The following is a 14186-nucleotide window of genomic DNA, read 5'->3' on the forward strand; positions in this document are numbered from 1 at the left end:
ATTAAGCTCATATCAGTGAATGGAGAAAGTTTAGAACTCCCTTATAAAATACGACGCATGAATCCGTGAAATGGTTCTTCATTGATGTGCACAATGAAAGGAAGACGTCACTTAGAATGATTGCGTTTGTTGACAGATTTAGTACTTCTCTCTTCGACATGGACAACACAAACGGAAGGGTGCTTGATGTTCGCGGGGAAAAGAAACTTGATTCTCTAAGGTGTCATGTCATTCAAAATCCGTTATTACTCCTCTACATTCGCAATAAAATAAATAACGAAATTACAATACTTAGAGAGGAAGACACATCAGCCTTAGCCGGTTTTCATGCAGGTCCTCTGTCCTGGTCGAAATGGTAATTGGAGTTTTAGTTTTTTGCGGAGGGAAGAAAACCGGAGAACCCGGAGAAAAACCCTCGGAGCAAAGCGAGAACCAACAACAAACTCAACCCACATATGACTACGGGTCGGAATCGAACCGGGTTACATTGGTGGGAGGCGAGCGATCTCACTACTCTGCCATTCTCGTTTAGCTTGGGGCGTAGTTTTACTTTTTATTTTTTACCTTTCTACCTTAGAGAACAAAAATTTTGAGGGTAATTTTGCAAGTTGAAAGCAGTTATGTACATTCAGCATGACAAAGCTTCGTTAGTCTCACCAGTTCGAAAAGATTTGAAAGTGACTTTTGCTCGCGTCCCAGGCAAAAGTTTTAAAACCCAGATGCACTCGGTGTTATGATAATAGTCATTTGGAAAATCTGGCGATGTAATCCAACCCGTTCTGTGATTGCCGCCAAAGAATTGTTGAGGGATTCTATAGTGCCACTGGAGAAGAAAATAAATACGTCTTGTGCAACCTGAAAAATTATAACCAAGTGGAGTGTCAATACCATGTCGATATCGTGGAGACCCTGGATAGAAGCTCATAGTACATTATGTAGATACAAAGGAAGCCCTCGTAAGCAGACACCTACGGGACGCGAAAAAGCTGTCCGTAACTGGAACTGGCCGCTTACGAAAACAATTCTCGTAAGCAGCCACTAGAGTTATAAGGGAAAGATGCCCGCTTACGGGAGCTTGCCCAGCTTACAATAAACACCGGGAATTCAAAAATACCACCAAATTATTTATTTATTGTTTTTGTTTCATTGCCTTGTGCAATGCCGCGATAGTGACGATAACTGCATGTACACAATACCGTATACCGTAGTACCACGGCTGGCCCATATGCCTCGTCTACACGAGCAATTGTTATGTGACAATTTTTCTTTGCTCGAGTAGATGAGGAAAATTGGCCAATTTTTACGTGACAAATATATTTGCTGAAAAGCTGGCGTATTGGCTTTTATGTGACAAATAAAAATTGTCACATGAAAATTGATCGTGTACACGAGGCTTTAGTGATTTGAAAAGGAACAAATTATGATTGCAGCCGGCCGTAACAATAAAGTCTCACTGCAACAAAAAGCAGTGATACACAAAGAAAAAGTCTAGATCGTAAGCCCTCCAAGTGTCCGCGGCTGCTTACCAGAATGTCCGCTTACAGGAAAGAGTAAATACAGAGTTTGTATGGGAGAGCAAACGGGGTTTTGTGAAGGCGGTCGTTAGTAGAGCTGTCTGCTTACGAGAGTGTCTGTTAAGAGAGCTTCAATTGCAGTACAGTAACACTTACTTTGTGTCACTGGGTCATGTCCAGGTATTGCAGTGGGCACTATTGCTGGATCTAAGGAGGAACAAATCAATAAAACGTTCAAAAAGAGTGAATGGCAATACAGATTATATGAAGCTGCACCTGGAAAGCACTCAGTGGGAACGCGTTGACGGTAAAAACAACCCTGGCTGGGTCGATATAACAGATTTTTGCGATTTTATTTCTCCACTTTCCCGTAGTTTTAGCTTAGATTAGAGAGATACATCAATCATGTTAAACCGCATTTCCAAGCACCTCAAAGTTCGTAAAAAATACTCCGCTACGCGTCGTATTTTCAACTCTCTTGTCGGTGGTTGGAAATGGGGTCAAACACGATCTTTCTTGTTTGATATATTACTTCGTCTAGTTTGTAATTTAAAAAACCCTGCTTTAAAACGAGAACGCTTTATTGTTCGTTTGTTGTTTCTGAGCTACGCATAAAGTGAGCGACGCCTTAACGAATATTTCTCAAAGAAAAAAAAACTAAACTCATCCATGTGAGCTTTTGCATCGTATGTGAGCAGAGGTAAAATTCAGTCATAAGTCAATAATGGCAGAGATTCCGCCGATCGGTGCGCATGTCATACCACTCATCATAACGTTTCTTATAACAGGCATTGAAATGGTTTCTTTAATTTTAAGTAAACGAATGAAATCCTCACCAGTATTATAGACAGAGAGCGCCCATGGTCCTCCACAGATTTTTTTGGAGTCTCCAATGCATGGAAGATTACACGAGGAAGAATTACCGTATCTATCATACTGTAAACAAAAACGGGATAAATATGAAAACAACTCAAGTCGCAATGGTTTCATCCCCAAACAAGTGGAGATTGTCATAACATAAGGGTCCAAAATTGCGCTTTCCTGGTCGCCAATACGACTAAAAATTTTGCACTGGTGACCAGAATTTCACAACTGGTCGTCAGCGGGCGATTAACTATTTCATGCCACGATAATTACACAAACAATAACTTTGATTTTCAGCCAAATCGATTAAAATAAAATTCAAAGCCAACAGCCAATTGGTCACTTCCTTTTTACCTTTCCGCTGCTTTTGAAGTGTAAAACCGATTTTCCTGTTATTATAAATCTACCACAACGTTTTACAGCTACGATCAGTGCGAAGCTTCGCCGCCATGTTTTTTTTAGCGGTTTCCCATAACATACGTATTGCGGGCGCAAGAGGCTCCATGCGTTCTTTCTTGATGAATATTTATTCAGGCGATGTGGTGTCCAAAGATGTTCTGAAATCTTTCCGTAATTTATTACAAAGTGGAGACGGAACGTCCGCGAAGAAATTAGATGAAGATTTTGATATTCTCTGGGCGTCAAAAGGTGGAAATGTAGATCTGTCAAAGTGGTCAAAAGATGATTTGCGCACTGGTTTGATTCCTGATTACATCGAATGCAAATATTTTGCCGGCAAGCCCGTGGCGACCAAAAATTTTGGTTTGTGTTTCGCTGCAAAGGAAAAATTTTATTGACACTTTTTGGCGACCACATTTTTCCGTATGGCGACCGAAAAAAAAAAATTTCAGTCGCCAGTTGGCGCCTGCCGAAAAAAGTTAATTTAGGACCCTGAACATGTTTCATACAACAGTATGCGGCATTCATGGAAAGCAGGCATGACTTCACCATTCTATTAACTTAATTATATTGTACTTGCATTGGTATGACGTCGTGTTAAAGTTTTTCAGTACTTCTTACTACACTACTGTAACTCACGTGATTTCCACAGTAACACTCATTAGCCCATTCCACGCCTGCGTACTTGAAGCCCTTGCTTTGGCAACGGCGCACACACTTCACAGGGGTCATTGCTATTAATTGACGGAAAATGTTGGTCAGTACAACTGTTTCTATAAATCAAGAAGAAGGTTTGTATAGCAGAAAACACAAACATTTTTCGCCTTCCTTTTATGAATAACACAAATCTTTGTACAACGTCCAAAAAAAACGCAATTGCTTTCATTTTTCACCATCACACGAGAAGACCGCGTCATTCACACGAAAAAAAAAATGCGTACGATCTCTTAAAACCCTCATTAGCGATGATAATTAACAGTCATCGCGCGTGTCGCGCGCGTTGAACTTATGACCATGACAAGTCCGCGCGTGTGTCACGCGCGTAGTGCAAATTAATATTCCATAACTTCGTTCGGAAAATTGAGCATTGTTCTCACTTGGTGCAGTGAATTCGTGAGTCATGACATGATCCCGTGTGTCTTTGTAGCAGCCGACATAAGCTTCATCTGAAAACGAAAAAACAAACAAAATTAACAGCTATTTCCGTGATAACTGGGAATAATTTATGGTTAAAACGCTTCACAGAATTAATAGCCCATGAAGATTTAGAAAATACTATCGCATCTGCAGGAACTTTGGTCTTCCACACGGCGTAGGAGGTGCTTACATCGTTCAACTAACTAACTAGCTGGGTGTAGAAAATACTCCTTGAGCTGAAAAATCAAGCTTGAAATACAATTCATCCAGGGCCAGGTTGTTCGAAAGCAGGTTAACGCTAACCCAGGATAACAGTTGACCGAAGTACTCTTGTCTAAGGGTTTTCACTGCTTATGTTTTGTGTCGTTTGAGATTATTCAAATTCAAAACTGAAGTACAAGCAATATCAACAGAAAACCTCACAGAAAAGTTACAAAACTAAAATTAAAATTCTTGCTAATCCTGGGTTAGCTTAATCGGGCTTTTAACACCCTGGCTCCGTTTCAAAAGCCTTTAGTTAATAAACGCATAACTTCGTTTTCACAGTACGACAGATCGATTCTTCCTGAATGCGAGGATTAGGAGAGAGACTGCAAAAACTTAAAACTAACATAGCAAAAACAATGTTGTGATAAAAACGAAAAAATGAACTGAATAAAATCAAGCATTTGAAGAAAGGGGAAAAGGGAAAGGCAAGTATCCAAAATATCCCAAAAGTTCCTCGCTTGTTTCATTTCCTGAACTGAGCAACTCGCTCAGGAAGTTGTTGCGATCGGAAAAAGAGAAGAACGAGAACCAGTGAGATCAGGATACAAGGCAGATCGAGTTGAGAAACACAGCTAATGGTTAATAAACAAAATCACATCGCCTACCCGAGCATATAACACCAACATCTTCCGAGTGTCGACAAGAACTGGATCCCCACGGAGTATAGCGACACTTGACGAGGGCAGACTCGTTTCCATAGCAGTTAACTCTACTCAGCCACACTTTTCCAGCGCCGGGTCCGAAACTCTGCGAAACTTTTCTCACGCTTGTGAAACCAAGTTCAAAACAGACAACTCTAGCGTTCTCTGTCTTCCAGCCGTCATCACAAACTGTACCCCATTCTCCCCGGTGAAACACCTCAACACGGCCTTCTTTTTCAGAGCTGCCGCCGCGAAGTCGTATATTTCCTTCGGCAGTTCCTTGCTCTACAACACACAGAAAGGAAAACAACTTAACTACTGTAACACACAAGAGGTACGATCTGACCTCATCGCTCCGGCGGTTCTACGCCCTGGCAAGAAACACTGATGTGTCATTGAAAGGAACACTTCACTCTTACAGTAAGGCTTCGTCCACTCTACGCCAGAGAAATTTGAAAACGCAACAAACACCGGTCATTTTGGAAGCGTGTTTGAGGAAATTCTGGTAGGGAAATCACACGATTATCAAGACTTCATCATTTTCGAAAGGCTCCGTTTTCAAAATGTTTTCCGTCCACACTGAAACGCAAAAGCCGGCGTTTCAAATTCCTCCAGTTTGAAGAGCGTTTGCGAAAAGCTCCGTTTTGTGACGGATTAGGTGGATAGTAGGCCTAAGCTGAGAAATAAAGCTGCGTTTTCAAATTTCTCCGGCGTAGTGTGGACGGAGCCGTCCAAGAGTTCGACTTGTCGCACTAATTCTTGTCACACAATCCTTACTCTCCGACGATAGTGCACAAAAACCTGCGAGACGTGACATTATAAAGATTGCGTGACAACTGAAAGTACGATTGTTTGAATCGAAAGCTGAGCAATAACAAGGTAAATGATGAATTAAAGACCAACATACCGGTACATACAACACCAGCATATCCATAGCTACAGTTTCCCACACTCCAACCATCATGATCACAATCTCCCAGCGTATTCTCGTTTCCTTTACACCGCACCTTTTTCAACGAACTCGTAATGCCCTTGGCTGTTTCGCGTGTGATACGATCAGCACCAGAATTTCCCAGCTGACGGCACGCCACAAAGGCATCATGGATATCCCAGCCATCGAAACAGATGGCTTCCCATGAGCCACTGTAATAAATCTCCACTCGTCCACTGCGTGTACCATTACCATCTCGAAGCCTCAAAGCTTTTGTTGCACTGCCACCATCTTTTTAGAGAAAATAAACTATGTGACTGTTTTTCACAATGTTGACTTGTTGACATTGTAAGCAGTTGATACGGTTTGTCCAGTTTAAAAGAAATTTATAGAGGACTAAAGAACTGCACGCAATGGCAAACTAATTAAACAAGTTGGCAAAGCGACTCATCAATTTTCATCAATTCAAATATCCACCAGATTTACAACGAAAATATTCCAGACACACTTGAAACAGTTTCACAGTGCGAGTACTCTGACCAAGGCCAAAACAAATTCTTTGCAAATTGACCACTGGCATTTTAAAAGTTTTATAATTGTTACTAATGAAACTGACCACAAATCTGTTGCCTTTGTATTGTACAGCTTGATTACATTGATGATTAGTTGGAAAACGATTTTTATTCGTTAAATTTGTAGAAAATATTGTCCGGCGCCTAGGTTAGAGTTGTTGAGCTGTAAAACGCAAATTTTTGCAAGATAATTAGCTCCTTCCCCCATCCCGTCAAATAGCTCCCGTTCCTGTTACCTGTGTCGCAAACAACGCCGGCATCTTGTGCGTGAGTACAGTCATGGCTCCCCCATCCATTGTGGGAACACTGACCAAGGTTAGTCTCGCTTCCGTTACAGGCGAGGTCATCCAACCAGATCGGTCCCCGCCCTTCACCAAAATAGGACTTTTGATGGACAGTCCTCACTCCTGCGTACCCTAACTGTTTGCACACAACTTGGGCGTCGTTAGGACCCCAGCCGTCATGACAAATCGTGCCCCAGGCACCTACACGGTACACCTCGACGCGCCCTTCAAATGAGCCATCTTTACCATCCGTTAAACGAACGTCGTAATTCTTGTAGATGTGCACGGCTAATTAAAGAAGGAAGATCAGCAGCATTGTAGTACAGCCTGTGGCTGTGGTAAGCAAAGATGTGTTTTTTGCTTGTGATGTGCTAACTAATCGTCATATCACAAACAACTTCAAAAGAAACGTTAACAAACACAAAGAAGTAAATAAAACTCAAAAGTAACATCGGCAATTGAAAGACGTAGACGTACCAATAACGTGCTGCATGTAATGTGGTTTTTCTTTCTTTCTTCTTACTTATATTTTATTTCTAGGCCCGCTGTAATTGGCTGCTTAGCTGTTGCCATGTCCCTGCCAAACCTCTACATATTGATTGTAATGTTTTTTTCCCCTTTTATTTGTATCATAAAGGCAAAGCTAATATGATATGATATGATATGATATGATATGATATGATATGATATGATATGATATGATATGATATGATATGATATGATATGATATGATATGATATGATATGATATGATATGATATGATATGATATGATATGATATAATGAAATGAAATGAAATGAAATGAAATGAAATGTTATCAAAATAGCACGTAAATGCAAAGGCCTTTGATTCATGGCAGATAATTGAAGAGGTTACGAAGGAAATCGTCATTAAAACTGAAGTTCAATTTTGTGTTTGTCTGTGCTTTGAAAGGTGATAGAGTATGCCCAGAAGCGAAGGAATTAACTGAACAAATTACAAAACAGACGAGCGTTTTCTGGTGCAACACCATCGTGTGCTAAAGCCAGTGCTACAACATCAGATAACACACAGTTCCTTACCTTCTGACGGGTAGCACTGGGCCGAGAATGATATGTCATCAATGGCGATATCACTATGGAATGTCGCTCCTCTCTCAGCTTCAAATATAACCTAACAAAGGGAAGGGTTACTCATTAGTTAATTCATGAGAAAATGTATGGCAGTATGTAACATCATTCCAAAGCATCATCTGAGAACTACCTGGGACACAGTCCACGTTGTGTTTATGGCAACATCAGCTCTAATCCACGAGTTCCCTTGGTCACTAGATTTTTCCCACAAGGGAGCAGTTTCCAAGCCAGTGATGGTATTTCTCAGACGAACTCTCAGAGTCCCTATCGACTGTGACCATCCCCAGAGGCCAGTCATGTGGTAATAAAAGCGAAGCTGAAAACCAAAGATTATCAATTAATGCCGAGCAGGACAAAAGCCTACACGCGCATGATACACCTTGGTACGTTGACCAACAATGTGAAATGATCAGCAAATTCTGCGACCACGATTATGGCTCCTGATTTAATGAAAAGTCATTAACACGGTTAATATTTGATGTAACTGTAGCATTGTCACTTCTTCCCAGACTGATCAAAGGAACTTTATTTCACTACGTGTGCAAACGGAAAACATTTGCGTTGTTGTAAGATAATCTTTCTAAAGGACGTAAATATCGTTAAAAATGTCTGACATAAGTAAATTCCCAGTGCTGCTAGATGTTGTTTTGGAGAAAGTTTTGAGTGTTTCAATGTACATTTTGTCACGCAGTTCTTCAACAGCGGCTTAACGCGTTCCGCGAGACACGCACTCCCGAGCTCAAGTGATAACGCAATGCCATATGGGACACGCACTTCCGAGCTCAAGCGATAACGCAATGCCATATGGGATGCCAAGGAAAACGGTTTCGATAGGAAGCTTAAGCAATCACGACAGCGACCGCGACGCAAAGGACGACGCCTAGTAAAAAATGAATTTGTAGTTTACCTTCGAATTTCTTAGATGTCTAGATCTGTTCAGTGCGCCGTACCGGTCTGAGAAATGGCTCAAGCACAATATATGTAAGACCAGCGTTAAATTCCAAATGAAAACACGAAAAATTAGCCACCGTCGTTCACGTTTTCCAAAATACACAGAACAAAGATTTTATAACGCACTTGCACAGCCATTGAAATCACGTGACGAAGACTTACCGTACAGTTGGCCACGTTCTTCCACATAAACTGCGGGCTCATGATCCGGGCTATGTCACCTTGTTTCCGCGGGGAAGAGGCCTCTATGTACAAGTAATAACCTGCAAAAATGCCAACGTACAAAAAAGTGTCAAACTGACCTGTATCGATCAAGTTACAGCTTTATTTCATTACGTCTTTGTAATTTACGACTCCTGAGGTACCGCCCACATACACTACGCCGGAGAAATTTGAAAACGCCGCATTATTTCTACGGTTAGGCCTACCGTCCACACTAATCCGTCACGAAAAAGAGCTTTCCGGAAACGCTCTTCAAACAGGAGGAATTTGAAAACGCCGGATTTGCGTTTTCGTGTGGACAGAAGACATTTTGAAAGCGGAGCTTTTCGAAAACGATGATTTCACAATGATCATGTGATTTCCTTTCCGAGTTTTCCTCAAACACAAATCCAAACTGACCGGTGATTGCTGTGTGGACGGAATCGAAAACATTTGATGCGTTTTCAGAGTGAAAACGCCGTTTTCGAATTTCTCCAGCGCAGTGTAGACAGGGCATGAGACAGGACACTGGACAGGTTATAAAGTAGAAAGCAGTTAAACATCCCTCCAGCTCATCTTTGTTTTCATTAGCGTGCTCATTATACCAAGCATCGCACCTACCTCCACCTCTATAACCTTTGCTGTGATCGTACATAGGTCCAGTTTGAATGCTGGGAGTGTCTCCAGTGTGTCTCTGCCAGTCGAAATCATCATCTGTCAAATTTTGCCAGTGGCAAAGGTCTACATCAAAGTCGCATCTCCCTGGTGTCTGGAGTCCTGGAAAGTTGTAAGAACTATCAGCACTGCACAAGAGACAAGAGCAGAGCAGTGAAACACACCCAGCGGTAATCTCGTACCAGATACATTAAACATGCTACGCATGCGCCCTCACGCCTTGTTTTACCACAAGGAGGAGGGAGCAAACAATTATAACATGGTGCGCATATTTCATCAGAAAATACGCGCACCTTATGTCCGCTTTGCACCCGACCGCGACAGACTAACAAAAAAGAAAAGTAGCAAAACAAAGCAAAAAGATAACCTACCGCAGTTTAGCTCGTCCGAACCGTCGAAACAGTCATCATTAAAGTCACACTGAAGAGACAAAGAAATACACTCGCCACTTCGACATTGAAAGGTACCGTCCCTACACGCGACGTTTTCTAGAATGTAAAACAAAAGAAAACAGCTCAACAACAATGAGTCTTGCAGAAGCCATACGAAAACAGCGGCGTACTTCTCTCTAAAGAAGACCATTTGATATCTACAACGAGAGGATAAATAACCCTACCATGAGGCGCAGGCCTGCACTCAGGCGTAAACGACACGTCATCAATAGCTATGTCCCCGTGTGGACTGACTCCTCTGTGCTCGCCTTCAAACATCACCTGAAGAAAAAAAACAAACAAACAAACGAAAAAAACAAAAAAATCTGAGTTTCCATTCTGTAGTCCACTAACTCTCCGCCCGGATTGGCAGAAATACCGCAAAATTCCCGGCGATAACAAGCTCCTCCCGAAAATAAGACAAAGAAATCTTAAAAGGAAACATCTATCTTCTCCAGATTGTAAGTCCCCTATTGGAAAGATTATTTTCTATTTTACGGAATATGATCATGAAGAGACTCATGAAGTTCACCCAACACACGTTTGGGAAGAGTTGTGTCTTTCAAATCGTTTTGTTTAAAGAGGTTACCACGCGGTAATCTTATATATGCACCTAAAATATTTAGTTCCACTGCTCCGATAATAAACATAGGCCAAGGGAATACCTTTGGAATTATTGCGTTCAAAGGGCAGACCTACTGTTTTAGTTAATGGTACATTTGAAAACAACACCATTATCGCCAAAAATTTGTATCGAATTATAATGTCCATCTATTGGTATGTTGAAAAACTTACATAAAACGACGAAGACATGTTGACAAGAGGTATTTCAGCTCTGGCCCAGTCGATGCCCTGCGAACTGGACTTCGTCCACAGTGTACGCTGAGAATACCGGTCAGCGACTAACACGCGGAGAGCGCCGATCCCAGATCCTTGCATATGATAATAGAACCTCAATTTACACAGCCCATTGTTATCGCCTGTGCATGAAATAAATCATTTATTACCACAAGACTCTTGTACTGCTTTGTAATGTGAAGGTAAATTTAGGTCATGACAGTCAAGGAATTGGCATGTGGCTTGTGCTGAAGCTTATCTGCCAACTTAACTCAGTATATACTTCTAATCTACTTCCAGGTGGAAAAGACCTCGGCAAGAGAGACGCAATCACCCCGGCCAGTCCATTGTGATAATCATTAGGCCTCTGTTTTTACCCAGCTGCTTGGCATTTTTCACTCTTGGATTATCTCGGGTAGCCAGCACCCCTATCATTTTTGTTTTTAATCTATAACCAACATTGTAATGTTTAAATCTGGGGTGAAATAAAAGTTGTTGTTGTTGTCCGCGCCTTCGCCTACATTAGAGACTTTGCAATCAAATTATGACAACTGTAATGATAGAATAACCTTACAGTCTCTAGCGATTCGTGTGGTGACTAATTGTTACCTTGAAATCTCGGAGTGACGAGCATTCTGGCCTTTTCGCCACCTTGCCGACCGGAAACTTCTATGTACAAATAAAAACCGCCAACATTGCCATTGTGGTCCTTCGATGGGCCTAAAAGAACAGATTATTGACGTGTTTTGTTATGCTAATTGGCTTCATTTACGAGCATTAAGAGAACAACTAACTGCCTTACCGTACTCAAACTCCCAGTTAGCCAATCAGAACTGAGCCGTGTCTAATGTCCTGACATCCTACGATATCAAGTTACTGGCATAGCCGGAACATTCGTGTGCGAATTTGGGTACGGGAAATACCTAATCGTACCTCATCGACTTGTCTTTATCTTAAAGTTTGCTCGCGCAACTTCAACTGAGAGAATTTTCAAATATCGCTGGTAGTGTAAAACCATAATTACACTCACATACGATTACCGATATCTATTCGACGCCTGATAGACTATATTTCTAGCTTTACTTTGACGCATTTTCGAGGCCATGTATTTCACATGTAAAGGCGTGATATCATCATTTTTTACCGGTATATATGGAGGAAGTACTGCCGTGGTGTCGTGTCCAGTTCATCTGGTCATTTTTCGCCTGCAGCCAGCCGCAGAGGCCCGTATCATTGAAGTCACAACGTGTGTAATTTTCGCAGTGTATTTCGTCGGAGCCATCCCAGCAGTCATTGGTGAAGTCACAGAGTTGAGCCCGCGAGATACACGACTTATACCCACTGCTGTCCGCTGGACAATTCATGTGAGTTTTCACGGGGCATACAGGCAGGATTCCTGAAAAAAGTTAAGAGTTTAGAGTTTCTGAAGGAAGAATGTGAACTATTTTCATTGAAGCTGGTTGATTAATCTTTTTAACACCACATCTAAAACAAGCGGCAGTTGAAAAGACCCGCTTGTTTAAAAGAGTTGAGTTGATAGTGCTAAAAAGTAATTGAGAATTGTTGACAACAGATGCGCAAAACATATGGGCCGAACTCCCAGAGGTTTCAAACATTTCGCAGTTCGAGATAACAAACCAGATGACCGCGTACTTCAAATTCAAAATGGCCGCCAAAAAAGAGGAGATGCGTCGGTAACAGGTAAAGTTATCTTTTATTCTTTTAATTTGATGCAAGCCCCCCCCCCCCCCCCCCTTCCCCCGTTCCGCTGCGTGCAGAGAAGGAAACTATTAATCTATAAACTGATGAAAAGTTGCCATTTCTCGCTCACCTGAGCAATTCAATGTGATGGCGTTGTTGTTTGGACACATGGCATTGTTAGACCACGCCCCTAATGCGCAATCTTTGATTGACTTCTCGTCGCCTTGACAGCTGACATTGTACAATCCGGTAAACGAACCGCTCAGTGGCGAGCCTAAGAAAGCCACACAAACAATATCAGCAAGGATCAGTAACTACTGTAAGAATCAGAAAGGCGTTTGGCAGGCAGGTCAGTTTCGTATTCGCACTTAAAACTGAGTACAATGGCTACAAGAGACTAGAGCTATCGACTGTCTTGTGTAAAAACACAGCAAAATAATCCTGGTTAGGTTCGAGCGTTCCACGAACTCAGCATACATGTAGACCTAGCTTCTCTGAATCCTTACGAAGGATAGTCTTTGCTAACCGAAATACTGGTCCCTAATAAAAAATTGAAAGAAAATATCCTTGCATATTTTTTAAGTCTGTTTATTTACACCATTGCTGATTTTTGATTTCCTCGTTCAAGTTGTGCTTTCTTGCCTCCTAAATGATCGCAAAAAATTTGTAGAATGTATTACGAGCCCGTGTTCAAATCGAAACAAACACCTTGCTACCTCCTGTTGAGACGCTCTCGTTAAATCCCAGTTCCCTGCAGGCCACTGAAGAATCTGATTGACTCCACCCAACACGACAAACTGGGCCCCAGACTCCTTGGTGATAGACTTCCACGCGACCCTCGTTAAATTGCAAACCGTTGGCAAGACGCACATAAGATGGGACTAAATGAAAAAAAAATAATCATAGTTAAGTCAGAAAAAAAGAGTCTCCAGGTAATAAAGCGTGGTAATTGTTGTTGGTGAACCGTGTACTTTAAGCCGTAAAACAAGCACTGACCAATCACAAAGACAGAGACAATCCAGTGAACCAATAAGAACTTGAAGCAAATACCTGTAACTGAAGCAAACCGCGGGAAAACGTCTACGGGCGAGTCAGATTGCTTTTGGCTTTGTTTGTGATTGGATGACAAGGTGGCGAAATGCTTTTAAACCCAAGCAAATGCGACTCTCTTTCAACACTCGAGTAAAAACCGCTCTATCTACTAAAATGCGCGCGATGAAACCGAGAGAATGTAACCAAATAACAAACGCGTCCTACCCAGTCTCTTGCAGCCAGCTGTGAACGAGATATCGTCCAAAGCAATATCACCCTGGTACTGACTGCCTCGAACGCCTTCAATAATCACCTGCAATGTAAAACAGTGACAATGGATATTACGTCTAAGATAAAACAAAAACTGCACTACGCTGACTATTTGTACCATGACAGGCATGAGGTGGACTTTAAGGCTCTATTTAAAAATCAGCGTAGCCTTTGGAATACCTTCAGGTAATCCCATATATGAATACGCCATTTTGAGTACTTTTTACAAAGGTTAGTTTAGTTTTGCTTTGTTCTCTTTTATTTTTTACAAGAAGCTAGGAATTGGGGGAGGGGACAGGACGTACAGGGAGAGGGAAGTGTACAGAGGGAGCGGGAGGGGGGAGTACAGTGGGAAAGTACGTACAGG

The 14186-nt window shown here is 41.8% G+C and overlaps 1 protein-coding gene across 6 annotated transcripts in view; it reads right to left on the reverse strand.

Annotated features, from left to right (window-relative positions):
- LOC110044027 (scavenger receptor cysteine-rich domain-containing protein DMBT1-like) overlaps nt 1–14186 on the reverse strand; it is a 37579-nt gene that overhangs the window by 15130 nt on the left and 8263 nt on the right. For all 6 annotated transcript variants that reach the window (XM_020749547.2, XM_020749546.2, XM_020749550.2 and 3 more), the window contains 20 exons: nt 13775–13862; nt 13234–13398; nt 12648–12791; nt 11961–12212; nt 11426–11536; nt 10775–10959; nt 10165–10261; nt 9920–10036; nt 9495–9650; nt 8835–8935; nt 7852–8037; nt 7671–7761; nt 6562–6897; nt 5730–6044; nt 4787–5107; nt 3875–3943; nt 3417–3511; nt 2351–2450; nt 1671–1721; nt 658–855 (listed from right to left, as the gene is read on the reverse strand). In XM_020749547.2, coding sequence (XP_020605206.2) covers nt 658–855; nt 1671–1721; nt 2351–2450; nt 3417–3511; nt 3875–3943; nt 4787–5107; nt 5730–6044; nt 6562–6897; nt 7671–7761; nt 7852–8037; nt 8835–8935; nt 9495–9650; nt 9920–10036; nt 10165–10261; nt 10775–10959; nt 11426–11536; nt 11961–12212; nt 12648–12791; nt 13234–13398; nt 13775–13862 — 3178 coding nt within the window. The remainder of the gene's footprint in view (nt 1–657; nt 856–1670; nt 1722–2350; nt 2451–3416; nt 3512–3874; nt 3944–4786; nt 5108–5729; nt 6045–6561; nt 6898–7670; nt 7762–7851; nt 8038–8834; nt 8936–9494; nt 9651–9919; nt 10037–10164; nt 10262–10774; nt 10960–11425; nt 11537–11960; nt 12213–12647; nt 12792–13233; nt 13399–13774; nt 13863–14186) is intronic.

The sequence above is a fragment of the Orbicella faveolata genome, unplaced genomic scaffold (genome assembly GCF_042242905.1).
Source record: "Orbicella faveolata isolate gen_17 unplaced genomic scaffold, um_ofav_v1 contig_46, whole genome shotgun sequence".
NCBI lineage: Eukaryota > Metazoa > Cnidaria > Anthozoa > Scleractinia > Merulinidae > Orbicella > Orbicella faveolata.